Source organism: Chelon labrosus (assembly GCF_963514085.1).
Source record: "Chelon labrosus genome assembly, chromosome: 9".
In the NCBI taxonomy this organism is placed as follows: domain Eukaryota; kingdom Metazoa; phylum Chordata; class Actinopteri; order Mugiliformes; family Mugilidae; genus Chelon; species Chelon labrosus.
Genome location: NC_140359.1, coordinates 16,282,014 through 16,308,908, shown reverse-complemented (window position 1 = coordinate 16,308,908; position 26,895 = coordinate 16,282,014). Strand labels below are relative to the sequence as shown.

Here is a 26,895-nt window from a genome sequence, read left to right as displayed (position 1 = left end):
AACTCTATACATCACTTAATTTAGCAATTTGTTGTGTTCTGTGACAGCCTGAACCCTTACAGCTACGATGAGGGTTGTCTGTCTAGCAGCCAGGACCACATCCCGCTGGCAGCTCTGCCCCTCCTGGCCACCTCTTCTCCACAGTACCAGGACGCTGTTGCCACTGTCATTGTCCGAGCCAACCAGGTGTATGCCGACTTTCTGAAGTCTCTGGATGGGGCTGCCTTCTCTGGCCAGGTCCGTTACTACCTTGTCAAATATCTTGAATGCTCACATATTGAGATTTTGGTGGATCTTTTTTGAACTCTGTTGGAGAAAGTGCCTTGACCGCAGTGTGCATCAATATTTTATTTAATCTTCTAGGTATGTCTCATCGGGGACTGTGTGGGAGGAATCTTGGGGTTTGATGCTCTGTGCAGCACCAATCAGACAGTAAATGAAAGCCAGAACAGCAGTCGCAGGGGCAGTGTCATCAGTGTACAGGTAAGAGTTGTGAGCGTTTTAACTTGTTATAAAAGATCCTTTTTTTATTGTAGGTTTTTGTAACTAATTTTTATGAATTGCTCTTGGACCAGGACCAAGACCTCCTCTCTCCCGGCATCATAATCAACAGCGGACATGGATCAGTATCTCCAAACTTGGAAGGCAGCCGCCACCTCAGCCGCAGTAACATTGATATCCCTCGTACCAGCGCAGGCGACGACACCAAAAGGCAACTGCCACGCAAGAGAAGTGACTCCTCCACCTACGAACTGGACACAATTAAACAACACCAGGCGTTCCTGACCAGGTGTGTGGGATCGTAAAAAATCTCAGTCCTGCTTTCATGTACTTTCAGAATGTGATTTAATTTTAGCTCTACACGAGGAAATGACTTTGTGCCGTCCTTCCAGCTTGCACTCCAGTGTCTTGCGAAACGACGCGGCCTCACGCAGGTCGAGCAGCAGCACCATGCTGGATGGAGGCTCCCTGGGGAAGTTTGAGTTTGAGGTGTCCGACTTTTTCCTCTTCGGCTCTCCGCTGGGCTTGGTGCTCGCCCTTAGAAAGACTGTCATTCCGATGCTGGATGGTAAGCTACTTCATGTTGCAAAAAGTAGTAGAGCAAGTCAGGTAGTGGCAGGTTATCATAAGACATGTCCCGTAACTATATCTGGTGATTACTCGCATACCTCATATGCTTTTCAGATTGAGATCTAAAGAAGCTGTTGTTGCACAACACTCCCATCTTCTCAGGTGGACCCTTTCTCATGTCTTTGATTTGATATCCCCCTCTAGTGGCCCAGCTGCGGCCAGCCTGCCAGCAGGTCTATAACCTGTTCCATCCAGCCGATCCCTCAGCGTCCCGCCTGGAGCCTCTGCTGGAGAGGAAATTTCACCTCCTCCCTCCCTTCAACGTGCCCCGTTACCAACGCTTTCCCCTGGGGGATGGAAACTCTGCCCTGCTGGGTGAGTTCTTTGCACTGGTGACGTATATAAAAGCCTCATCAGTGTTATTCTAGTTAAAAAAAAAAAAAAAAAAAAAAAGTTTTTGATTCAGTTTTTTGTTCTTATAGTTGGATTCACAAGCACAGACACAAATGCAAAACTCCCCGTATCGAACCGGCTGTTTAATTTCTCCTTAAGACCACGTCAGCTGACGCTTCAGATACTGGCTGTAAAACCACTGTCCTGTTTCCTGTGGAAGCATGCCATAGATAGCACGTGCCTTAGCGGGACATTAAGAGTTCATCCACAGAGTAAACACTGTCTCAAAGAAAAATGAAACATTTTTCTACTGTTTGTGCTTCAGCGTCTTCTGGAAAGCCGTTTATTCATCTAAATGTGGTCATAGTCCTGCTGGTGGTTTCTGTTTGGACTGCTCATTATAATGGAGTAACCCTTAGAGCCCCATCCTGCCCTACCCATATAAATGTCTATGGCTCTCAAAGAAAAAGAAGAGAAATTAGCTTTATTTAGTTAAAATACGGCACATATCTTCCACTATTTATTCAGGATGCTTATTAAATTGTGCTTAAGGGTTAATAGTCTGTAGAAGAATTAAGGATATGTTAACCTCTTGATTAGAGGAGCTGTCACTGACTATCCTCAGGCCTACCTTCTCTTACTAATTCATGTTTTCAGTAGCAATAGAGTTTTAAAAGACAATTCAAGTCCATTTTTAAGACGAGAAAGTGCAAGAGATTTTAATATTTGTAGATTACAGCCCATTTCCAGTCTTAGAGCAGGGTGGTAGGATCCTATCATGACCGAGGAACAGTTGTGGTCCAAAAGAAGTGGGCTCCACTAAGGGCTTGACTCTTTCTTGTCTCATGTTCAGTTGTTCTTGCTTCATATGTTTTTGTGTCTTCCTTGTCTTCTTTCCTTTTTCCTCTCCTGTCCTCCTTTTCCCCATATCTACACACCCGGTGCTCTTCTTCTAAAACCACCCCTGACTTCTGCCCCGCCTGCCCCTCCACTCCCCCCCACCCCCACCCCTTCCTCTGTAGTGGAGACAGTCCAGAGCAACACTCAGCTGCTACTTGACAGTGGGCCTCCCCTGTCCCTTCGCTGTCAGGAGACCATCAGTGAGACCTGCATCCCTGTGCCTGTGCTAAACTGGCAGGAGGGCTTCCTCAAAGCCACACCCGCCACTATGGAGTGTGTGTAGCCTCTCCCATTCACCTACATCCGTCCTGACCCTTCTTCTCTTGTCTCGTCTGGTGTCTCTTTGTTCTTCTTGCTGTCACGTCCGAGATGCTCAGATTTTTAATATTTCTCAGAGAACTTCTGCCGCAGATGTTTGAAAAGTCAAAAACTGAACTCATTTGAATCGACTGAGATTTTGTTGAGACATGAAAACAAATTATTACATCCGACCATGGGAATACTTAAAGATCTGCTCAGCATCGCTTGTGTCACCAGGTCTTCTTGTGCTGCTGCATACTCGTGTCGTGTTGCGTGCGCACATGCCTTTGTGTTTGTGCTGTGGTTTTGAAGCAGACTATTGATGTGACCGGAGGGTATTTCTGCTATCGTGTGAATTTCAGACAAAAGGTTTGATGTGAACATCGTGCTGCTTGTGATGTTGTGTCTGTGCGGTGGACATGGAGCGCTTTCTTTACATCCTGAATACACTGTGATCTGTGTTTCTCCTTTGTGATAATGGTCAGAGGTCATTTAATTAATTTATAAAGTCTCCAGCACTATTTCATTATTAAATGATTTTTTTTAACACGATATTTCTCTGCTGTTAGATAAAAATCACCTCAGTGTGAGATACTAACTCACGGGAATGGCTGTAACAGATGTGGACATTTGTGATTTTACATTCACTAAGTGTTTTGTGTATTCATATGCTGGTCATATGTTGGTCGGTTAAAGAAATCTGACCTTGGCCACCATGTGGCTGGCCTGTGGTCCCACATGTCCTCTGACACCATGGTGCCTGCTGTCACATTTCTCTCCTGCCGCCTTAACCCGCACACCCCCCTCCCTCCCATCACTGTGAGTACCCCTTACCTGTGTCTCTGTCTAATGGGATCTCCTTGTTTGGGCTCAATAGCGGATGTTGTTCAGTCTCATGGTGGTGTCTTCATGGACAGTTCGTACCCCTCATCCCCCGTAACGGTCCCCTTCTCCCGGGGCCAGCGGAGGGCCAGTGAGGTCAGCATTGCGAGCCAGGTCTCAGGAATGGCAGACAGTTACACTGCCACCAACATAGCCAACAGTAAGTGCTCTCAGTATCAACCAGTCTCTCTTTCTCCACTCACACAAACAATGCTCTAGTCATTCTCCCACTTTCTCTTGCTTTCAGGCCAACTTCTTTTATTTATTTATCTACCCAGTTTCTCTTTTAAACGCTCCTACATCATCTTCTCTTTCTCTCAAACTCCCGTTACTCAGACTCTACACACAACCTCCACTCCAGATGAAGCATTCTAGTCAGCCAGGTACACAAGAAAACCCTGCGCCTTTTGCTACTTCTGCTTTGCCAGACCTAACACCAGTATCGTAGGGACACTCAAGAAAGGTGCTTTGTGCATTTCCTATCGAAACTCAAGTGCTTATAAGATCAGAGTCCTGAGGAGGAGCAAGCTTAGTGCCACTTTCCACTGTCTGTCTTACTCTTACCCACTGTCTAAATGTAAATGCAATGAGTGCTGCATTTATCTAATGTTGCAATGCATGTAAACACCTGCCTCCCTCAGACATTCCTGCATTGTCCCCTCCCTATTACAGTGTTTGCGGAGATGAAAGTAATCTGTTTCCTCTTTGTTTGATTGTCCTCCAACATCCCTTCTCCCTCCCTCACTTTTTCACTCTGGATTTCGGAACATATTTTTGTACTTCACGTTACTTTTCTGAAAGCTGCTGTATTTCCACTTTCAGTGCCACCCTGATGAAATGCACATAATCTAATTAAGATATATTTCTGCTCCCGCAGAGCATCAGAAGATCTTCAACGGCATCCCACTGACCAATTACATTACCTGTTGCTAACAATTGTTTTTCAGCTCAGACGTTCACCGTTCAAGTTTAACTGTCATAACCTGTCTCATATGAGTATTTTTCCATGTCATCATGTGGTTTCTTTCTCTTTGTTTTTTCCCCCCTAGCCAAATCATGCCAGGGTAACCAATCCAGAAAGTTCAGTCTTTTGTCCCAACTCGCCCTATCATCACAAAACAAATTCTTCCTGAAAATGCCTCCTAAGTACGGTAGGAAAGCAGAGGCTGGGCAGGCCCCAGGATCTCCTGATGCATATCTAGCGGCAGAGCTGGATCTGGAGACAGACTCTAGTGAAAGTTTAAGTCCCCCTGGCCAGTACGAGAACTGTCCATCAGCGGGGCTGGACTGTGCTATATCTGATCTGGTCTCGCTGGACTCCCAGGCTGAAGTGGACCAAGGTATTTTTCTAAGGGAGGGGACTACTAAAAATCACAATGAGGCTACAGGTCTTTTCTTTGTGCTGCTCTATACTGTGTCACAATCCAGATACTCAACACTGCTCTTCAGGAAAGAATCCTTTCCTCCCCTTTACTTGAATCGTTTCAAATTTGATCACTTGCACCGATGAGGATTAGTGTATAATTCTAGACCTTGCCCCCTCTTTCCAAATCCATAACCTCTTTTCACGTACACACTAACACTAATAACCATCTTCAGCTCGAATAATCACAGATCAGTTCTAACTATCTTCATTTCTTGCCTGAATTCAGTGCTTGATTTTCCTGAAAATAACAAATACGAACTCCTTCCTTTCCTTCCTGTAGCTGGAGATCTTCTGGGATTGGTGGAGATTGTTGTTCAAGACTTAAATCAACTTTTTGCTTTAGCTTCAGGGGTGTTACACCTTTGAGTGGCATCACATGACTCACAGTGACTCTTACAGTTTCATCTTACTCCTCTGCACCCCATTAACTCCATTCCCATCGCAGTTGCAGCGCGTTGGTGGGGCACAAAGCGGCTGGACTTTGCCCTGTACTGCCCCGATGCTCTGACTGCTTTCCCAACGGTGGCTTTGCCGCACCTCTTCCACGCATCGTACTGGGAGTCCACTGATGTAGTGTCTTTTCTCCTGAGGCAGGTAAGCAAACAATACCTGCCACACTGTGCGGCCTGTTAATATGTAACCTGCAGCCTTGAAGGTTCTTCAAATATTCTGAATGAATCACTGAAATGTCCTCCGCAGGTCATGAGGCACGAAAACTCAAGCATTCTGGAGCTTGATGGGAAAGAAGTGTCCGAGTTCACGCCCTCTAAGCCTCGAGAAAAGTGGCTCCGCAAGAGGACTCATGTCAAGATCAGGGTAATGCCAACAGTCTGGCTTTAAAACTGGAACATGTCTTTCTTTAAGTTTCAACAAAAAAAGAAAAATGCAGAGCACCAGTAACTCATTTTTTGTTCAGTTAAACAGACACAAACTTTCTTTCTCTCATTTGCCAGAATGTGACGGCGAACCACCGGGTGAACGACGCCGTGTTCACTGAAGACAACCAGCAGGTTGTGACAGGTCGCTTCATGTACGGCCCCCTTGACATGGTCACTTTGGCCGGGGAGAAGGTGAACACACTGAAATTATCGCTTACAGCAACACTGATGGTAGCGATCCTTGTGCCATTTGTGTTTCTGCTCATTTCTTGTACTGAAAGTTGTTTTGTTTTTTTTTAAATCCTGCGCAGGTCGACCTCCACATCATGACCCAGCCTCCATCAGGAGAATGGGTGTACTACAACACAGAGGTGACTAACAGCAGCGGCCGTGTCTCTTTTATCATCCCAGAGGACAAGCGTCTGGGCATTGGAGTCTACCCAGTTAAAATGGTTGTAAGGTGAGATGATCTTGTGACTTTAACAGTAGCAAAAACTACCATTATGCCTCAGTTTATCTGATTATTGAAACATTCTGTACGTCCAGGAAGGTTTCTCACCCTCTTGTTTGATTCCTCAGGGGTGACCACACGTTTGCAGACAGCTACCTGACAGTGATTCCACGCGGCACAGAGTTTGTGGTATTCAGCATAGATGGTTCATTTGCCGCCAGCGTGTCAATCATGGGCAGCGATCCAAAAGTGCGGGCAGGAGCTGTGGACGTTGTCAGGTACTTGAATGCTCTTCCTCTCTTGTTTTCTACGATTCCTTTCGGTTAGAAATTCATAACCATGTGTTACTCATGTCTTCTTGCACACTCTACTGTTTCTTCTGAACGCAGACACTGGCAGGATCTAGGCTATCTGATCATCTATGTGACTGGACGTCCAGATATGCAGAAGCAGCGGGTGGTGGCTTGGTTGTCTCAGCACAACTTCCCTCATGGCATCGTGTCCTTCTGCGATGGCCTGGTCCACGACCCGCTCAGGCACAAGGCTAACTTCCTCAAGTCCCTGGCAGAGGTCAGTCAGACTGAGAGTGGGGGATGAAAACAACAATGCATGTGCTACTTTGAGAAAAATATTTCCTTTTTCTGTCTGGTGCACATCAGTTCTCTTTGTTATTTGACTAATTCCAGGCTCAAATGAAGATTTTCGCCGGCTATGGATCAACTAAAGACATCTCAGTCTACACCTCCATAGGCCTCCCTCCTTCACAAATATACATTGTCGGCAGACCCTCTAAGAAGATGCAGCACCAGTGCCAGGTATCATTTTGACCAAAATATGGTGTTTTCTCATGTGAATAATTCATTATTACACTTCAAAAACGCTAAAGTACATGCCCAAAGCCGTGTGTCATGAATTTACTATTCATACATCTCGACAGTTCATCACAGAAGGATATGCAGCTCACTTGTCCCAGCTGGAGTACAACCACCGCTCTCGGCCGGCCAAGTCCAGCACCGCGCGCATGGTGCTGCGTAAAGGCAGCTTCGGCTTGGGCGCGAACAGCGACTTCCTGAGGAAGAGGAACCACCTGCTGCGCACCATCTCCTCTCAGCCGGCCCCCAGCTCCCCGACGGGCAGCATCCACAGCAGGCCGGAGCGCACGCAGAGCCAGTCGGACAGCGAGCGGCTGGAACGGGAGCGGCTGGAGCGCACTCACAGCCACACCTCGGGAGCGACCCAGCGCAGCATGAGCATCACAGCGAGCTGCTGGGGCCGCAGCAGCAGCACCAAGCTGGAGCCGGGAGTTTTCAGCCCTAAGTGAGATTAGAGACAATGTGAGCGTACCTTCAGGACAGTGACTTACTATCTGTATTGACATAAAGAGAAACAGTTGGCTTTCACCAGATGAGTAAATACCACAGTGAAAATCCGGTGCTACAGACAACTCTTTATGAAACGAACACCTGTCACATCCAACACATATATATTTATGAACAGAGGCTGTGGCTATATTATAAAACTCAAAACAGGTATTTCAAGAAGCATCCTCCTGAAACAGGAACATGCACACAACCAGATATAGCTAACATTGTAGGGATCCAGAGCGTTTCTACTGTTTAAGTAAATATTTATCAGTCTTGAATACAAGGAGGTGGTTACATGTCAAAGCACCCCCCGGACTGTATTCAGTTTTAAACGACACAAAGTAGTTACAGGCAGCTCGTGTCGGGTCGCACTGATAACGCACTGTAACTGACTAATGTGGCCAATCTAAGCACAACAATTACAGCAGAGTCAAACTTTGTGTATAGTAGTTTTAAATCCACAGTGTGTCAGTTTCATGTGATAATCAGGTAAGGTCTGGTCTGAGAGCAGAGTTTGCAGTAATTCATCACCAATACAGAACAGTGTTTTGGTGAGTCGTGACGATCCGATCAAGAGCTACCGCTCGTTGCATAAACCTCACAGACGCCATGGACTAGATGCGGTTAACCAAACAGTCCAGTCGAGCTTGTTTTCTAGTCGGCCCGGAGACACAAATGAATCATCCAAGCGTCACAAGAGGCAAACTGCGAACTTACCCTTTAACTACAGTTGCAACTGAAACTGTTTTCTGGGCTTTTTCTAGCATTTTCACCACGTCACACCACACTGATGCTGCTGTACCTTACTGAATAAATGACAAATGACTCGGCTAGAGGGAAACGCCCAACTGCTGTACGATTAATGTGCCAAAGTGAACATTTTAGAATGATATACGCGGGCAGAGAGGAAATGACTTGCGTCTCTTGTGTAAAAATGGAATAGAAGGTGTAAGTATGTAGTTGAACGCCTGAACAAGGCTTGTACATAATTGTTAACATTACAGTGCAGATCTGGTATCTGGTCCACGGAAGACCAGTTTCAAGTGTCTTCTTTACTCTGGGGGTAAACACCAACTCATTCAGGATATACTTTATTGGTTGATGATGATGATGATGATGGTGATTATAATTATTGTTATTTAAGATGATAGATATTTTAAAAATGTATTGATTTTGTGAACAAACTGTGTTTTAAGATTCTTTTAGCTCTGTCGTGTAATTTCTTCGAAGTTAAGTTTCAGCAGCCAAACCTCAGAGGTCTTTGCCTGGCACAGTATTGCATTTTTATTATTATTTTATCTTGCCGATCACCAGAGTCGCACCAACCGAACTGATATCTTGTGTCATATATTGTATGTTTGTTATTAACTATTTTGGAGATTTTGGGGACGTGGCTTCTCTCTCTGGCGATCCCTACGCTGTACATGAGGCGTTGAATGTGCTCATAGATAATCCTACTTAGGTTAAGTTGTCTCTCTGAGTTCTGCTTTAGAGGAAAGAAATTGTGCAAATTGTAAATTTCTGTACAATACGCTGTCAAGAGGAGGAACGCGGAGCTAAGACGTACTTTATGCTGTCGGCCATTGATTTCTAAAATGGGTAAAATCTTTTGTGATATATTAATTCAGATGAAGTTTCTTTGTCCCTCTAATAGGCGTGTGCAGATCTGACTGCAATGGACCAATATGGGCTCAAATGTAAAGGGAAACGTGCAATATTACTTAACCGCACCACCTGATCAAACAGACAGACTGTTGGGGAAAACGTCACAGTGCATTGACAATCAGTTGAACAGGCACATATTCTGCGGACGTCAAATTGCAGGGGGTATCTCCACGTGTCTCGGCTCAATCCAAACGCACAGGTTCCATTTTTTTGTTTTGTTTTGTTTTTACAACGCAGAGATTTCTCAAAATAAAGTGCCACTGACCTGATATGGGATACTGCAGTCTTCTCCTGAGGAAAGACATCCTCAGACTTTTTGTTGTGATGTTTCCATTCCAGGGCGCCCGGGCCTGCAGACGAACCCATTTAACATTTAACTATAGCTGCCAGATTATTAGGTACATTCAGCTAAAATTAAAGCTGTTCAATACGACATCTCTGCAGTAAAACCGGCCTTTAAGAAGGATATAATGTTCACGTCCTGTACGGGCTTAATGGTCCTTTTGGAGGCTCCAGATCGTGGTGCTGTTGTATTGTGTTACTCTGAGATGTGATTCTTATATTTTGTCCACTGCACATTTCATTGTGGGTAGACTACATACAGTAATTCGACATCCTAGTTCAAAGGTACCCATGACCTCTGAGTCATGACTGTTCCTCCTGGTGAAATGTGGTGTAAATAACACTGTTTTAGCGTCCCTCTGCATTTTGATCTTGTCAAGATTCGGCTTGAAGCCATAACTCTTACAAAAGCTGCTGGTTAGAGAACGGCTGTTTGTGCATTGGGAGCGATTCGAAAAGGGAAGGACACGCAACGCTGGGAACTACTGAACCATACTCCCCTGGTCTGAACAGCCTGGACATTAAAATCTAGAGAATGTAAAGTTTGGATACCTCTGGGCAGACAATCGCTTCGATTCTGCTTCTGACACACACATTACCAGAGGCCTTACATTTCCCCTTTCTGCCTTACATGGACCATGGTGTTTCCAGTCCGAGAACGAACCCTGCTCGCGCCCTGAACCGGCTACACGAAAGGAGGATTGACTGTTCGTGTAGACCTCACTTTGTGGAAACGGGAAAAGGCCATATTTTCCTAAAAAGGCTTTGGTTTGTTTAACTCTTAAAGGAAATATACAAGGGAGAATCCTGTTTGATGTAACTCACCAACATTAGGCAATCTGTCGCTGTCTAAAGCTCTGTTAATGCAACGCCACAACTGTTTCATCAACAGTTAACACACATAGGCTGTACATATATATATATTTATATATATATAAATCATTAATGGGAAAAAAATCATGCTTGGAAAATATTTTAACTGTACAGGGTGTGTATCTTGTAGGTTTTGGATAACTTTATTTTATCCATTCCCTTGTGTTTTTATGTACAGTGTATAAAGAACATATAAAGAACAACTTAGTAACTTGGTCTTTCTTCTGACCCGCTCCGTGCTTCAAGCTTAATTATTGTCGATTGTGTTTACTGTGAAAGAAGAGGAAGTGTTCAGAAACAGGAAGTTAACGCAAACTTTACTCTTGTGGGATCAGTCCACAAAAAAAAAAAACAAGATTTATTTCAAGAACAAAAATTAAACAATGGTAAAGGTGAGTCGCGCAGGACACCGAACACATGAACGAGCTTTGTGGTTTACTTTGACGTAGCCGTTACGCAACGTACCCGTTATCGAGTGAAGAAACCAGTTGAATGTTTGCAGGCGTGACTCCCAAATATGACATTTATCTGAAATCGGTGCAAACATTGTACAGTGGACATTGTGCAGTGGAGGAGGTGCAAGCCACAGTTGACTCAACACCTAAATTCTTTCCTGATCTGCATAGAAGATTTTTACCTGTCGCAGATCACGAGGACACGTCACTGTTATTTTGTACCTTCACTAACGCACAGTTCAATCAGAAAGGCAGATCTTTGATAGAAAATGCAGTCTGTTCAATTCTGACAAGGTTTCAGCAGCTTCAGGAAAACTCTTCTCCAAGAAGGTTGCGTCAGCGTAGTGAAGCTGTGCCCACATCCTGAGCGCTGAGGGAGATATCTTCTACTTGTTGAGTCCCAGTTTTCTCTGGAAGGCATTGCCGTCTCCCTTGGTAGATTGCTACGGGATGAAATCAAGTGTTAACTACACAGTATGTAACAGCATGTTCATCACACAGAGTTGCAGACGCTTTTTACCTTGTTGATATCCTTGTGTTTCTCTCGGCTGACTATCTCCTCTATGATCTCGCCCTCTCCTCTCACCAGTCTAGAAGGAAGCAGAAAAACAAATCTTAATAGAGCACGTGGATTGTTGCTTTAAATTCACCTCCCTGCAGCACTGTGTCTCACCTTGTCCGTCCCGTTTCGGGGTCCACCACCCTGCGGATGACACTCTGCCTGGCCTCGTACTCCTCTTTGGTGAGAGGCCTCTTAGTGGCGAGCCGGGCCTTCTGCTCGTCTGTCATGACTGCAAAGGAAGGCAGAGCATAAAGTGTTGAATGTAACTTTGGAAATTAAATTGCTTCTATTGAGACACCTTAGTTCAAACTGTTTAAATGCCACAGCCTCTCTATCTGAGTATTGTTGCTGACCACGTCCATCCGTTTAGGACCACAGTGTACATGTCTAATGTCTCACCTGGCCCCAGCTCCACCGCCCCCTCATCGCTCTGCCACACCTCCAGGCAAGATGGAGGTGGTTTCTCTGTCGGACTCGAGGGCAGCTGCATCTCTGCTTTCTTCTTCTTCAGCTGCTTCTCCTCTTTCTTCTTCAGCTTCTTCTTCTTCTTCTTCTCCTCCTTCTTCTTCTGCTTCTTCAGCTTCGCCTTTTCCTTCTTCCGCTTCTTCTTCTTGGCTTTGCTGCTCTTCTTCTTTGACTTCTCGCCGCTGGACGAGGACGAGGACGACGAGGATGAAGAGGTGGACGATGAAGAGGAGGAGCGACTTCTTCGCCTTTTCTTGTGTGTCTTCTCATCTGGAGGGGGATCAGGTGGGGTGATTAACAGGCTTTTTTGATAACAAGACTTTCTTTTATGTTTGCTTTCATTAAAGTAGAACAACCTTGGCTCCTGCGTGGAGCTTTCTTAGACGATCTGCTGCGACTCCTGCTGCTGCTGCTGGATGAGGACGACGACGAGGAGGAGGAAGAGGTAGAGGAGGAAGATCGTCTCCGTTTCTTCTTCTTCTTCTCTTCTTTTTTGTCTCCGCCAGCTCTGTGTGGTGATCTGCTGCGGCCCATGTCTAAAGAACAACTTGTTTAAAGATGAGACAACGTAGTGACTGCGTAAGGACTTGGATCTTAGATACAGACGGTCAGACGGTTTCGTTTACGGAAATATGTTCGTTCTTAATTTTCTTCCGCCGGCATTGTGCCTTGACAAAGGTTCCTAGTTCCTACTTTGGTTTTTCTCAACACATAAAGACGGCTTGAATGACTAAATAAAAACGCGATAGAATAATAAAAAATAACAATATATTAACATTTACAGACTTAATTGTAATTATTAGATTTTTACTTTTTACTTTTTACTTAAAATGTGAACATAAATGTAGCAATTGTGCTGACTGGCCTCTTCAGAGTGTTTTTAAAAATTATATTTTTAATATATTATTATTATTATTATTATTATAATTATTATTGCAGAGAGTTAAATACATAACCAGCATTTTTCTACTGGCTTATGGTGGACGTAATTGCTCATTTTCCACTTATTGTGTAGTTTCATCCAGTGGCTAATGAAAATAAAATAGACACATCATATCATAAAGAATAAATGTTTCCTGAATGAATTTTCAAACTAATTTCTAGTCTGATTTTTTTGTCACTGGCAAATGTCCAAATGGGGAAAGCTCCTCAGGCTAAAAAGATGAAACAAAATCTACTAACTTGACAGACCCAAACAAACCTTACTACCGGTTACAATAGGTCATCCATGGAGCTCACTTAACCAAAAACTACTCCTACCTCCTGCATGAGGATGCTAAATTAATTTGTGTTTTCTTTTCCTTTTCTAGAGAACTGCCACTGGTACCTGCTCCTCCCATAAAGAATCTTTGGTGCTACCTGATCTGCTGCAACCAAACAGGACTCTCCACTGGGGTATAAATGGATTGTGGTCCTGCATTTCTTGACCTCAAGGTTATTTTGTGGTTTACTGCACACGTGTAGAGTGTTTGTTTTCTATTTGGCTATCCTTTAACGTGGAGATTATTCAGTGGTAAAGACTCCTTACTCGCTGTGTAAACCCAGCGTCTCTTTTCGTTGTATGTGTTGCAGACTGCCAGTAGGAGCTCGTAGGGGAGAGCTACCACTTTTGTTTACCCTTTTTTCTATTTGGCCGTGACTCCTGGGCTGCCAGCTCTAGGTTTTTTTTTTTGTTCCTCCTAGAGACTGGGGTGTTTTTGTTGTTTGTTTGTTGTTTTGGCCATGGCTGTTCCGGATACCTTCTTACGCTTTATTTTTGTTCAGTGACTAAGTAATGTGTTAAAATGGTTCACCCAATCTCCTCCGATTTGTCATGAACAGTTACAGTCCTATTCCTCTAGCTCAGCTTGAGGACGTAACAAAAGGAAATTCAAAGGAAGGCAAAATAATCAAAGGGGTCAGCAGGTCTTTTGTGTGCGGAGGATGAAGGCCTGTCCCCAAAACCACTGAAACAAAGTGTGTTCTCAGCGCGATACTCCGGCCACACTAATCACTTTATATAATTTATATCATTATCCCATTCCCATGTTTTGATATGATTCAAAATATTCAGTGAGCACAGAAAGCACTGATGTGAGAACATAGTTGTAGTATTTATTTCAAAGTTTTTACAAAGGCAATTGTGAATCTTTAAAGCTTGTATACTGAAAAGCACACTTGTTCCTGACGATGTTAGCCCTTAATATTCTTGAGGCTAAACTAACTGCAAGAAACACAAGAGGCAGGCCTCAGTTGCCCTGCTTTAAACTTCTCAGCTTAAAGTTAAATACTGTCACTTGTCATCATTCGCCATGTTTAAACATTGTGTTAGTGTAGCAATAAATAAAGCAATCTCTCCAGCTTCCTTAAAATCCACTCAGAAGAAATGTTGCTATTGATAAATACTGAGATCCCTGTTACATAAGACAAGCAGCTGCATGAGTGAGTGTAACAGTCTGAAACATGGCTGGGCTTGAAGTTAGGAAAGGTTAAAGATGACAGCAGATTAACAGCAGATTGATAGCCTTACAGCTGTCGTCTTTCCACTCCCGTGTGCAAGGGGAGTTTGTCAAGTTGCTCCAAGTATAAAATCGGGGGAGGGTGGTAGTGTTGAGGGGTGGAATGTGTCACTGTAACTGGGATATGCTCTGGCCTATTAGGACGCAGCAGCCATGCGGATCCTCTCTGGGGGAAACAGCAGGACGTTCTTGGCCGCTTTGATAGTGTTCTTCATGAGCATCGCCACAGTCATGGGTCCAACACCTCCAGGAACCGGGGTGATGAATCCTGCCTTCTGTCTCACGCCTGAATGCGGACAGAAAGCGTGATGTTACAAAACACCCGTGTGCATCCCAGCATGAATATGATCACCTCAACCTCACGAACTTACCTTCAAAATCCACATCTCCAACCAGTCTGCTCTTTCCCGTGACGGGGTCCTGCACTCGGTTTATTCCAACGTCAATCACGGCCGCTCCCTCTTTGATCATGTCCGCTGTTATCAGGTTTGGAATCCCTGGTAGTTCAGTAACACACAGAGTTAGGTTAGACAACAGAGATAATGTAATCTACTCAAATAATAAAGGTCACATGTAAACAATTCAGTCACAGTTGAAACAAACCTGCAGCAGCCACAATGATATCAGCAATCTGAGTGTGTTGACGAAGCTGATCCTTTGGAGTGTAACGATGAGAAATGGTGACCGTGGCATCACCTGCAACACAACGGAAGAGTCTGTAAGCATACGTGGAGTGTCTCATGCATACAGTCATGCATGCCTACACATGTGCATATATATATATATACCTCCGGGCCTCTCGTGACGGCCGTCTGTGTGCAGAAGCATGGCGATAGGCATGCCCACATTCTTGGAGCGTCCTGCAACCACGACATTCTTCCCAAGAGTAGGAATGCCTGTACAGGCACATTTTAGAAACTTAACTCAGACACTTATTTCCACAGCATTTCAATCCTGAGAGGAGGTCACTGGTCATTTTTGTTACCTGTGCGTTTAATAATTTCAAAGACTCCCCAGGGAGTGGCGGGGAGCATGGTGGACTGATCCAGGCACATGCGGCCCACATTAACTACGTGGAAGCCATCCACGTCCTTCGTAGGGGAAACTGCGTTGCAGATGGCGCGCTCATCGATGTGGTCTGTCAGAAAGCAAAAGACAAGTTACAGTGAGGACAATGAGACTCCAACTGGAATCTAAAAAAAAGTTCACTAATACAACTTAATAAAGTTGATATCTGTGTTTATCCGCAACAGTAAAGAAAAGAGAGACATCGTGCAGGTGGGCAGTTTGTGCTCCAACGTATGTGCTGCCAACACTCATACTTTCAGTTTGTTTGTTTTTGCCAAAAGCACAAACTGTGCCATGAAACTTCTCCGCAGATGCACAATTCTTTACACTCATTTAACTCATTGCAACTTCTCCGTACCTGGCAGAGGCAGCTGGACCAGCAGGCCGTCCACACGATGGTCTGTGTTGAGTTTGTAGATCAAGTCCAGCAACTCCTCCTCACTGATGTCTGAATGCTTGAGGATCGTCTCACTCGAGATTCCTGTGGGAGGTCGAAGTGAGAAAACGACTCAACACGCTAGCAAATATTTGCCCGTTGGTTCGGCACTGCAGGATAATTTTGTGGTTGCACGTATGAGAAACGTGTTTGTTTTTTCTTACACATACCGACATCGGCTGCAGCTCGTGTCTTGTTCAGGACGTAGGAGTGACTGGCCGGGTTGTCTCCTACCAGAATCACACTCAGATGCGGTCTCCTGTGGCCGGCTACAACCCATTTCTCCACATCGGCCCGGGCCTCCTCCCGAATCTGCCGCGCTAGTTTCCTTCCTGAGATGACCACCGCCTCTTGCCTGAGAAACAATGAGATCAGTTACATCAATATCAATAAATGTATGTGCCGAGAAAGTTTTATTTAAAATAAAAAAGTCTAACTTAAAATAATCACAAGCCAAAAAGATTTAACTGTGTAAACTAATCTACATTTAGCTCACACGTGACCATTTGAATTATGTTTACAGTGCTAATCCAATTCTCTGCTGACCTGGTCCATTTGACCTCAGTTGAACAGATTCCTTTGACACCAGAAACCTGTAATAACTGACAACCATGCGACCTGAACAAGCACCAGTCTTAGCCTCTAAAATTAGACGCAGCACGTCTCCACCTGACAGAGCCCGACTGTATGAGCATCAGCTGAGGCTATAGAAAATTAGTAGACACGAGCAAAAGAAGCATCTTTTGTTTTTACAAACATCCACTCATTTGGTCAGCTGTGCACGGCTGTTAAAAGTCATGTGCTGTATTTATTACTGTCCACATTGCTGCCCTACTGCTCTGTCCGAATTTCAAAAGCACGAAGATGGCTCTCGGTTATATAACAACAAACAGAAAGAAATGGCTAATAACTGAAGAGCAATGAGCCGTCAACAGTGACGTAACCGTTGCTGTTCTTCTGCCAAACCTAATTAAACCTCACAGAAAAGTTTCAAGAATGGGGTTAGACCCTGGGGCCAGTGTACCAGGTCCCGAAGGCAATGTGTCGAGAAAACTGTTCAAACTAGACGCCACGCAAATGTAAATACAAAGCCCTGAAACTGAGCACAAAACCTCTTATCAAAATTTAAAATTACTTTTATTATTCTGCACATATTCGGTGTGCAGCTCGGTTTGCAGATATGTTCCACAGGTATGTAAATAAAACTGTCTCGCTGTTGCGTCAGAGTAAAATAATGGTAATGTTGTGATGGAAGGTTATAACAAGTATAAAATCATGTGTAGATCATGCATATCATGTGCAAGAGTCACGAGTGGTTTGGTTTATAGGCGTGTGTGCGACATTAGTTCATTACATTACATTACAGTCATGCTGCCGTCAGCACGTTCCCAATAAATACCTGCACGGGATGCAAATTTTGCCATCTCTGTGATGCCACTAATGGGTGACGGTTTGCCCACGGCATGAACCTATTTTTACTATCCTGAATACATTCAGCAATCACTGGCTGGAATTCATGTGCATGTCTTTTCCTTATGTGCACACCAACCAACACCTCGGTCTCCAGCTGAAACCCGGCTCCTGAAGCCACAGGGCTGCAAGCACCAACACTGATTTCATCATCCAGCCTTCTGCTGCAATGTTACCGGCGTACCGCCAGGGGCGCAACACAATGTGACCAACTGTGAACATTTAGTGCTGTTAAAACACAAAAAAAATCAAACAGTCCCCCAGTTTAAAACCAGGCACACACCCGCAAAGAAACGACGATAAATAGCGCGGGAAAGTGTGCAGAAAGGAGACGAGACGCGTCCTTTTTTTCCTTCTGGTTTCTAAAGCCTCTAACGTACATTTCCCCCGCGATATCGTTATCAAATTGACTTTAATGCAGCAGATACATATGGTGGATCCGTGGACTCACCTCGAGGCAGACGTGTGCAGTTTACAGACTTGGTGCTGCGTGTGTTGGCACAGTTTCCTGAGAGTCCTGACCGCTGCCATTCTGACCGGCTGAGAGGTGGAGGAGGAGGAGGTGGTGGTGGTGGAGAGGAGAGGAGAGGAGAGGAGAGGAGAGACACCACCGCCGGTTACGAAACACACGACCGCCCGGGCTGACAGGGGAGAGTCTGCGAAGGAGGAAGAGGAGCACGGAAGCTTTAAAGCCCTGCCCCCCCTCCTTACATATGGAGCATGCGTCACGGTTATCTGCTACCACTCCTCCTCCTCCTCCTCCTCCTCCTCCTCTGCTGCTGCTGCTGCTGCAAAGATTATCTGTAATTTTCCAACGAAACGGCTTGGTCCTGCGGCGGCAGAGAGCTCAGTATATCTGCCTTTGAACAAGTGACAACATGCATTAAAAAAAACTCAATAAACAGACACAGACGCCACAAACTAAAAACAATACACCAAATTAAAAGAAGTTTCGAAATGAAATGCTTAACGTCTGTTTTCAATTAATCCCCAAAAAGCAAAGCAACGTTAGAAATAAACTGTAAAGTATTTGGAAGTGAAATATTTGAAAATGAAATCTTAATAATAAATAACAAAACAATTCTGTCAGGTCCTGAAATGATTACTATTTTTGTCTAGCACCTGAACTATTTTTTTTTGGATGTGCGCACCCGGATCCACTTTTAGACGTCCTGAAATGATTACTGCCACTGTAAAAATTTTTTTGGGTATTTAATCTCATTAAAAAAAAAAAAATAATAATAATAAGTGAGGAGAAAAAGAGGCTTTTAATATAAATATATATATATATATATATATATATTTACTGTTAATGATCCTGATTCTCTTCCATGTTGTAATCTATTAAAGATTTTTTAAAGAAAAAAAAAAAAGAAATAGCATGCCATGATATGTGGCAGGAGGTGTTGGGGTGTTGACAACATGGGATAAATTATTGAGTTCCTTTGTGTTTAATTCAATCCAGTTTAACAGAACCATGAATTGCAACCTACACAATAATCGTACAGTTGAATGAGAGCACTGTACGCCAAAACAACCCGCCACAAGGACAGTTTCTTCCCCCGGGCTGTTGCTCTAATGAACTCTGATCAGTCACAGAGTGTGAGACCATTCACATGAACAAACAATAACTCTGCACTACTGTATATAGTCACTGTACAAAACCCTGGTTTTGGTGTACATATCTGCTCTTATTCTATATTTTATGTGTGTAGATTGAGATTTATTTTATTTTATTTTTACTTTAATTTTCTTTCCCTTATTTAAGTTTGTGTGTTTATGTACAAGAGAGTAAAGTTACCAGAGTCAAATTCCTTGTATGTGCACATACTGAACTCTGAATTCATTGAATTCAGTTCGAGAGCAGTCCTCCTACTGGACTGTGTCTCCAATCATGTGACTACGTATATTTACTTATTAGCATCAGTAGTTAAGTTACTTACTGGTAACTTGATACAGTCAGTAAACATTTTGGACCTTTAATATTGTTATTTTTTTGTTTTGCCCCACCCCTGACTCACCCAGTCTTATCTGATCTTTATCTGATGTCCACATTTCTTACCTTGTTTCAACATGGACGGAAAATTACAACATGACAACAGGGGATTTAATATAGGATTGCATTTTTTTTTTTTTACTGGTGTGAAAGAATGATTAAAGTGTGTCCCCACAGTCAATGTGTCCTACTAGTGGACAGAAAGTTATATGTATATGGGTCCTCTAGTTGTAGTACCTACATGCCGCCTGCAGGGGGCGACAGTTCCCCTGGTGAGCGGCTGTAGATAGTCGACAGAGGAAGAGGCGCTGTGGGTGCAGCAGTTCACGTTAGCCTCGTCGTTACTGTTAGCAGGCAGCAGCAGCAGCAGCAGCAGCAGCGCTGACAAGTGGTTCGCAGTGTGTACCTTCTTAAAACTCATTTCTGCTCTTCAAACCGGGGCCAGGAGCTGTTAATCGAGGCTCTCCGACGACTGCTTCGCCAAGATGAGCTTCCTGTTGTAAGTAAAGTTACCAAGAGCTGTAAGAGTTACAGCCGGGGGGGGTTGCGGTTAGCTGCTCTTCTACGAAGTTCCACCAAGGGAAGTAACAGGCGTTAAAATAAGACACCGTTACAGAAAACTAGTCACCTAACACCGCTTTTATTCCAAGTGTACACTTAGCTTACATCGCTCGTTTTATTATATTGAATTACCATTAGTCGACGACATTATCTTTAAACTGTGTTTATCTCAGCACTCGCAGACTATAACTTTTTTTTTTTTTTTTTCTAAACCAGTGAGTTGGGTGCTAACTTGGCTAGCCGGATGATTAGCTCCCACTTGGTTAGCCAGCTTCTCTTTTGTTATCCCTCTCGCATTTATTCAGATGTGACTAGACTTGCTAATGTAAGTCATCACACACACACACGCCTCTGCTGTTCGTAGACGCCGAGCTACTTAACTCTTCCGTTGTTTACAGTGACACCGAGATACTGTCACATTTCCTGTCAGATGCACCAAGTGGTTGACTGTAACCTGGTTGAGACACAGACTGGTGCTTCTGTCACACTGGCAACTACTCAGAAACAAGTCCTTTAGGTTAAAACCCTGCCATGACCAGTGTGGCAGAGCTGATAGATGTTCACTCTGAAGCCTGCAGCTGCTAATTACACAGAGGATCTTCATGTTGTCAAGGCCGAGAAGCATCTGCTTCCACACAAGCTGTCTCTGTGTCAAATCAGTTTTATTTATAGCCTCAAGCGGCTTTACAATTTGCACAGCTTCTAGCATGCCCTTAAACACTTAATTCAAATAAGGATAAACAAAAAAAATAAACTTTTAATGGGGAAGAAAAATGAAAGAAATGTCAAAAATAACAATTGAGGAGCATTTTATGAGAAGGGCACACAGAAGAGCAACATAGCAGATTAGCAACAGCTGAGATGACAAATTTATATGAAGACTGTGATCCATAACACAAAACAAACTTTAAGGTGTCTTGCAAACTGAATCCTGCGCCACATGACCACTATGAAGACCTGAAAAAGCGCACACTAGCGACAATCTTCCTTGGTGTATACACTGTTTCCTAACTCTGCGTTTATTTCATGGCAGTGGCAGTCGCTCATCTAAAACCTTCAAGCCGAAGAAGAACATCCCAGAGGGCTCCCACCAGTATGAGCTGCTGAAACACGCTGAGGCAACGCTGGGCAGCGGCAACCTGAGACAGGCCGTCATGCTGCCCGAGGGGGAGGATCTCAACGAGTGGATTGCTGTCAACAGTGAGTGAATAAATACAATAAGTTCACAAACCTGGTATACAAATTACCTTTCAACTGTTTTAAATGCCTGACTTTGCTTTGTGTTAGTAAGAAACATAAATAATGTGCTTGAGCGGGGCCCTGAGCATCTGCACCGCCCTGTGGTGAGAGAAGAGTAGTGCAAGCTTACACACATGGGCGACTGAGAAGTTTTTAAATTATCGGTTGCAGCAAGGGGATTTTTTTTTTTTTAGAAAGGGAGCGGTTATGGTGGCCAAAACAAAAAGTAAAGGTCATTACACCAAAAATCTGAATAGTAGTTGTACAATGCAGCATTTTCTTACATATATGGCAATAATATTATTTGGCATTAATAAGTCATTTGAAATAAAATTCTCTTTTCCTTCAGCGGTGGATTTCTTCAACCAGATCAACATGCTGTACGGCACCATCACTGAGTTCTGCACCGAGACGAGCTGCTCTGTGATGTCTGCGGGACCAAGGTAACCGCGGCGGACACTGTCCTTCGTGTACACGCAGCTTCTTTCTAACTACACAGCTAATAATAGGCCGCTTTGCTCTGAAGACATTTTGACACCAGAGGAGAGGAGCATGTGTGTGTATATATTAAAATGAACAACTCGGTATAGCTGTTTTAATTATTTATTTATGTGGTTCCTGGTGTTGTGCATGTCACCCTACGGTCTCCCTGTCACGGTCTACTGACTGAGAGAGTTTAACAGAGCAGAGCCATTAGTTATGTTTTGAGTAGAGACGGGGGTTTCACAACATCTTACCAAATCTTTCTCATTATTTTATTTATTTATTGTTATTTGATCAAACCAATCAAACATACACATCCATGATATCATAACATGCAACTTGTAATGTGAGTACAGAGTGAGAAAATTCTTTAATCATTTCAGACTAAAGTAAAACGTATAACGGCTGAATTGAATATTGTGCAGTGAACTCTTATTTTGTGTATGCTCTCTCTGACCTGTCACTTTCACAATGTTCTCTATCTTATGAGAGATTAAATGCGTATCAAGAGACCCAATTATCGATTCCGAGCTTGACTGGTTGAAAGAGATCAAGTATATTAAACATGTCATCTGAACGTCACATGAACGAAAACGGGAATTAAACTTTACTCGTGGTCGTGAAGAAGCTGTTTATTTAGAATCTAGATTTGGTACTTCCTCTATCCTATCTCCTGCCAAGACTGCCTGCGTTCAGTAACTAATCAGGAGGAAGAGACAGGGGGTTCACTTCCTGTTGACATAGCCGCCATCAAGAATATGACTCTAGATACTTCCCCCTTCTGTTCTTTTTCTGTAGCTTTTCTGCCACCAAATGATGTTTTCATGTCCTGACGGAAAGGCGTGATGAGCATACACTTGATCCTTTATCTGGTCTACTGTTTCTAATGAATCCTGTCAAAAATATGACCGGTACCAATTTGGTTCTTTCTCCGTAGATATGAGTATCACTGGGCTGACGGCACCAATATTAAAAAGCCTATCAAATGCTCTGCGCCTAAGTACATTGACTACTTGATGACCTGGGTGCAGGATCAGCTGGACGACGAGACACTCTTCCCCTCCAAGATTGGTGAGTTCATTAATACGGAATTTTATTTTGTAAGAACGTAATACTCGGAGGGACAGAATAACTAACACCAAACAGAATGTATTCATATTGTTCTCCAGCAGACCAAGCAGCTGCATATGTGACTTTTATTCCCTTCTGATCTCTTCACATGCAAAACACACACTTCTCTTTTCTTTGCACATACTTTTTTAACCTTTGAGACTTACATCGTCTGTCTTTGGTGCTTTTTGAAAAGAACCAAAGACCCAAACCCTATAGATACATGTTATAGATTTTGTAGCACTGTGCACAAAGCAGGGCTTGGATAGCAACAGCATAACGTCGTTTTAATGTTTGATTCATACTGCGAAAGTCTCTCTGAACTTTCAGTTTATGTGAACTTCTCCAATTTCATTTGGTCTTTCGTACTTGGACTTAAACTTAGTCTTCCTGTAGGTGACACTGCGTCATCAAAACTGAAAGTCAACCGTTTAATTTTCATGTTCATTCGTTCACATCAAAACCCTAATAGAGCAGAGAACAGAGGAAATGCAATATAAACGTGTTGCTGTTCTGATACCATCTGCTGCACTTCCACTCTGCATATTGATTTGAAACTTTGTGTGTGTGTGTGATTGAGATTTCTCAAAAGCTGTCCTCACTTGCACTTGAATTTTATTCAGGCTAATGAGCTAAAAGAAAAAGTTCTATAAGTCACACGATGACGTATGCTGAAAGGCACTGAAACAGCACATGGTCTTCATCAGCATTTTCCACATCTTCTGTCCCACAGGAGTTCCCTTTCCCAAGAATTTCATGTCTGTGGCCAAAACCATCCTGAAGCGCCTGTTCAGGGTTTATGCTCACATCTACCACCAACATTTTGACTCAGTGATGCAGCTGCAAGAGGAGGCCCACCTCAACACCTCCTTCAAGCACTTCATTTTCTTCGTTCAGGTGAGATTATCCTACTACGAGATCAGATCGGTGAGACAGTTTTCTGTTACTGTCATGTCTGAACGGGAAGCTTTATACGAGTTGGTCGTCTCAGGACATGGTAACGTTTCTGTATCATATTCTACAAGGCTCAGGAAAATAAAGATAAACAAGGTAAAGCCAATGTACTGTGCAGGCTATTGATCATATTTAAATTATCCCACATGACTCTGATGAGGTCCGCTTTCAGTTATTATAGACATGGCAACACTGAATCGAAACATCAGCTCAGCTCCCTCAGTGTGAAGAGCTCGGTTACATCTTAACATGGAAGTGAATAATTTAACTTTACATGCATTGAACATGATGCCTTGCAATTCCTAGTCTCATATGTCAATGCCAATGTCAAAAAGAGTCAACATAGATGTTTTTAAGATCAGAAATCTGTGCATTAAAGCTAAATGCCCCTTCTTGAACAGACATATTGTTCAGCAATGGTTTTGAAGTCAACTATAATCCCCTATTTGATCCAACAGTGGTGAATTTGTTCTCTGCATTAAGCGCATCTATTCATACACTCAAAGAGTAACGAGTACACTTGGAACTGTGGGCAACTGCTTATGTGGCACCCGGTGTGTTGCTCAAGGAAAGTTCTGTCGTGGATGCACTAGCCCACATGATCCCCTGTATCTTCCCTGTGTGCCGTGGGTGAATCTGGCTAAAATAATACACCAATATTCTAACTGTAGAAATGATAGACATGACATAAATGATCTGATTGTGATAAATTATTAAAAAAACAAAAAAAGGTGCATCCCTTGCCTGACAGTTTTTCCCCACCTCACCCTGCTGTTCTCTTGGAGGGCGTTTGTCTATAAGTCGTGCTAGAATTGACGTTTCTACGCTTTGTTTTGCTTTTTCCCGCAGGAGTTCAACCTTATTGACAGACGAGAGCTTGCTCCCCTGCAGGATTTGATCGAGAAGCTTGGATCCAAGGACAGATAGACATTCCACTGCGCATCTTCTTTTTTTAACAGTTCGTTTTTCTCCTTCTCCTTCTCCTTCTACCTCCCTGACTTTTAGACTCAACTCGACTTAAAGTCTGTGCCTTCCTCTTTGCATTTCCTTCATGTTTGTACTGTACTTTTCTTTTTATTCCTCTCTGTGGTATTTGTAGACTTTCTTTGAGCCCTTTTTTCCATTTTAGCCTCTAGATCATATATATATAAAAAAAATTTGTAGCGGAGTAAGATATTTTTTTCACAGGACTGTGGTTAATGGCTCTGTAAGAGCGACCTACTGAATTTTTATATTGGACCAAGGACATTTCGAAGTTAAAGTTGACTGTCTAAACACTTGCCTGTTATCAATTCCTTTTTGTTAACTTTGAATTATTATAATTACAATACCTGACCAACTATTGCAAATTTTGATTTTTTTTTTAAACAAATGATCGTAACATCAAGGATGGCAAGAAAACTAGTGACAGGAAATACACCTTGGATGTCCTTTTATATCCACAACAATGCAATACACAAAAGCAGCAATGATGCATGACGTACAGCAGCAAGCTGGTTTGTGTCCGACATATGCTTACATGGTTTCTGTTAACACGCTCACTGATTCAGTTATGTGGAGAAATGCTGGATAGATGCAGCAGCTGTGAGATGCCTTTGTTCTTGCCCCACAAGAAAAAACATCGACTACAGACAGCATTCAGTTTCAGTTTGGTCATGCGATATTGTGCACTTTTTTTTTTTTATGGCTATATTCTTGTGAGATATAGTACTTACAGTGATAAGTTTTGCCTTCTTTTTATCTGCTATTTAGTTCTTATTAGTCACCACTTAAAGCTTAACCACCTTATAAACGTTTAGTACAAATCATTCTGTCAATGGCATAAAAATCTAATGTGAACTTTTAGTTTTACTGTCATTTTAGTTAATTTCTGGGTAGCCGATCAATTGTGAGCTTTGTTTCAATGCTGGTACTAATCTTTTTTTTTTTTTTCTCACTAAATATGTTCCCCTTGGATTAGAAAATGAAGTTATAGCGAGATGTATGTAGTTTTTCAACGTTTTTTTTTATTTTTTTTTAGTCTGGTGCATGTATAATTATCACGATCATCTCCTGTTATTATTGTGGCTACAGCAGCAGGGCTGTTTGTACTGCCACATTTAAAAAAAAAAAAAAAAAAAAAAAGGTGCAGCTAATATTCCTGATGAATATTTCATCTGGCAAAGTTTGATCAAGGGATTTGGTTCATAACCTGCTTCCTTTTGGACCTGGGTTTGTATTAGACAATCGTGTAACCAGTTAAAATGAGTAGGGTAACTGAAATGCACCACCAGGAGCTAAAAAGTGGAATTGGGGCCAGCGCAGTGTTAATTTTATAGTTTAGGCACAGGCGAATGCTTTCCAGCAATATTAAAAAAAAAAAAAAAGATGTCAACTGCAATTTATCCACTTTTAGGCCCACAAGTTGCTTGGCAGAAAAAAGTTCAGGTCTAATAGGCTTGACTGGTTCTTGTTGTCAATCTGTATTCACATTATTTTTCAAACGTATTGCTTTTTTTTTTTTTTTTTTCACAATTTTGTTTTTGAACTTTTGGTGTGGAGTTACATTTCATATTTTACATTCTAAAGTGTTGGCTTTACATTTTAAATTAAATGAGGAACAAGGGCTTTGACATGATTTAAACGTTTTTTAATCCATTTACATTATTGGTCCAATCATTGGGTGGTCATTTAGTCTGGCAGGAGTTTAAAGAATGTATGTACCATGTCCAAACATTTGCTGTAAATAACATCAGTGTTTTTTTTTGTTTTGTTTTTGTTTTTTTTCTGAACAAAACTGTGCCTTACAATAATGAAAATATCAGATATGACAATATTGATAAATCAAAAGCTCAATAAACACTGAAAGGACAATGTTGTGTTTGTCATTATTTACGTACTTCGTGTCTGGCAGACATTACAGACGATGTCTGGGATCAGCAGTGAACGATTTTTATTTCTTATTTTTTGTCTTACTTTTTGAATAAATACGTATCTTTATCCCAAATTAGTTTGGGTTTCTTACAAGGCTGGATGTCGGATCGAAAGAAAAATGCTGTGGTGTCACCCGAGAC

The 26,895-nt window shown here is 42.8% G+C and overlaps 4 protein-coding genes across 8 annotated transcripts in view; 2 read left to right on the top strand and 2 right to left on the bottom strand.

Moving 5' to 3' along the window:
- Positions 1-9,599, top strand: part of LOC311492739 (membrane-associated phosphatidylinositol transfer protein 2-like) — a 38,484-nt gene extending 28,885 nt beyond the window's left edge. For 2 of the 5 annotated variants that reach the window (XM_084551118.1, XM_084551117.1), the window contains exons 11-25: positions 48-237; positions 364-483; positions 576-790; positions 894-1,069; positions 1,276-1,446; positions 3,542-3,706; positions 4,596-4,886; positions 5,418-5,566; positions 5,672-5,788; positions 5,926-6,042; positions 6,162-6,310; positions 6,430-6,579; positions 6,691-6,871; positions 6,988-7,116; positions 7,239-9,599. In XM_084551118.1, coding sequence (XP_084407244.1) covers positions 48-237; positions 364-483; positions 576-790; positions 894-1,069; positions 1,276-1,446; positions 3,542-3,706; positions 4,596-4,886; positions 5,418-5,566; positions 5,672-5,788; positions 5,926-6,042; positions 6,162-6,310; positions 6,430-6,579; positions 6,691-6,871; positions 6,988-7,116; positions 7,239-7,622 — 2,704 coding nt within the window. In that variant the 3' untranslated portion in view covers positions 7,623-9,599. Of the gene's footprint in view, positions 1-47; positions 238-363; positions 484-575; positions 791-893; positions 1,070-1,275; positions 1,447-2,486; positions 2,640-3,541; positions 3,707-4,595; positions 4,887-5,417; positions 5,567-5,671; positions 5,789-5,925; positions 6,043-6,161; positions 6,311-6,429; positions 6,580-6,690; positions 6,872-6,987; positions 7,117-7,238 lie in introns of all 5 variants that reach the window. The other 3 variants (XM_084551121.1, XM_084551119.1, XM_084551120.1) reach the window with 2 other exon arrangements.
- A 147-nt stretch (positions 9,600-9,746) lies between these two features.
- Positions 9,747-12,644, bottom strand: arl6ip4 (ADP-ribosylation factor-like 6 interacting protein 4). The gene is made up of 5 exons (XM_084551123.1): positions 12,384-12,644; positions 11,962-12,297; positions 11,674-11,791; positions 11,521-11,590; positions 9,747-11,443 (listed from the first exon to the last, which is right to left on the bottom strand). The coding sequence occupies exons 1-5, from the start codon at positions 12,559-12,561 to the stop codon at positions 11,387-11,389; spliced, it is 759 nt and encodes a 252-aa protein (XP_084407249.1). The 5' UTR covers positions 12,562-12,644; the 3' UTR covers positions 9,747-11,386.
- A 1,455-nt stretch (positions 12,645-14,099) lies between these two features.
- On the bottom strand, positions 14,100-18,162 carry mthfd2 (methylenetetrahydrofolate dehydrogenase (NADP+ dependent) 2, methenyltetrahydrofolate cyclohydrolase). Its single transcript, XM_084551644.1, has 8 exons — positions 17,951-18,162; positions 16,200-16,384; positions 15,952-16,074; positions 15,511-15,663; positions 15,314-15,421; positions 15,129-15,221; positions 14,897-15,022; positions 14,100-14,811 (listed from the first exon to the last, which is right to left on the bottom strand). The coding sequence occupies exons 1-8, from the start codon at positions 18,028-18,030 to the stop codon at positions 14,663-14,665; spliced, it is 1,017 nt and encodes a 338-aa protein (XP_084407770.1). The 5' UTR covers positions 18,031-18,162; the 3' UTR covers positions 14,100-14,662.
- Positions 18,163-19,802: 1,640 nt separating this feature from the next.
- Positions 19,803-26,695, top strand: mob1a (MOB kinase activator 1A). The gene is made up of 6 exons (XM_084551362.1): positions 19,803-19,994; positions 21,090-21,256; positions 21,645-21,738; positions 22,716-22,849; positions 23,622-23,785; positions 24,692-26,695. The coding sequence occupies exons 1-6, from the start codon at positions 19,981-19,983 to the stop codon at positions 24,767-24,769; spliced, it is 651 nt and encodes a 216-aa protein (XP_084407488.1). The 5' UTR covers positions 19,803-19,980; the 3' UTR covers positions 24,770-26,695.
- The last annotated feature ends 200 nt before the right edge of the window (positions 26,696-26,895 follow it).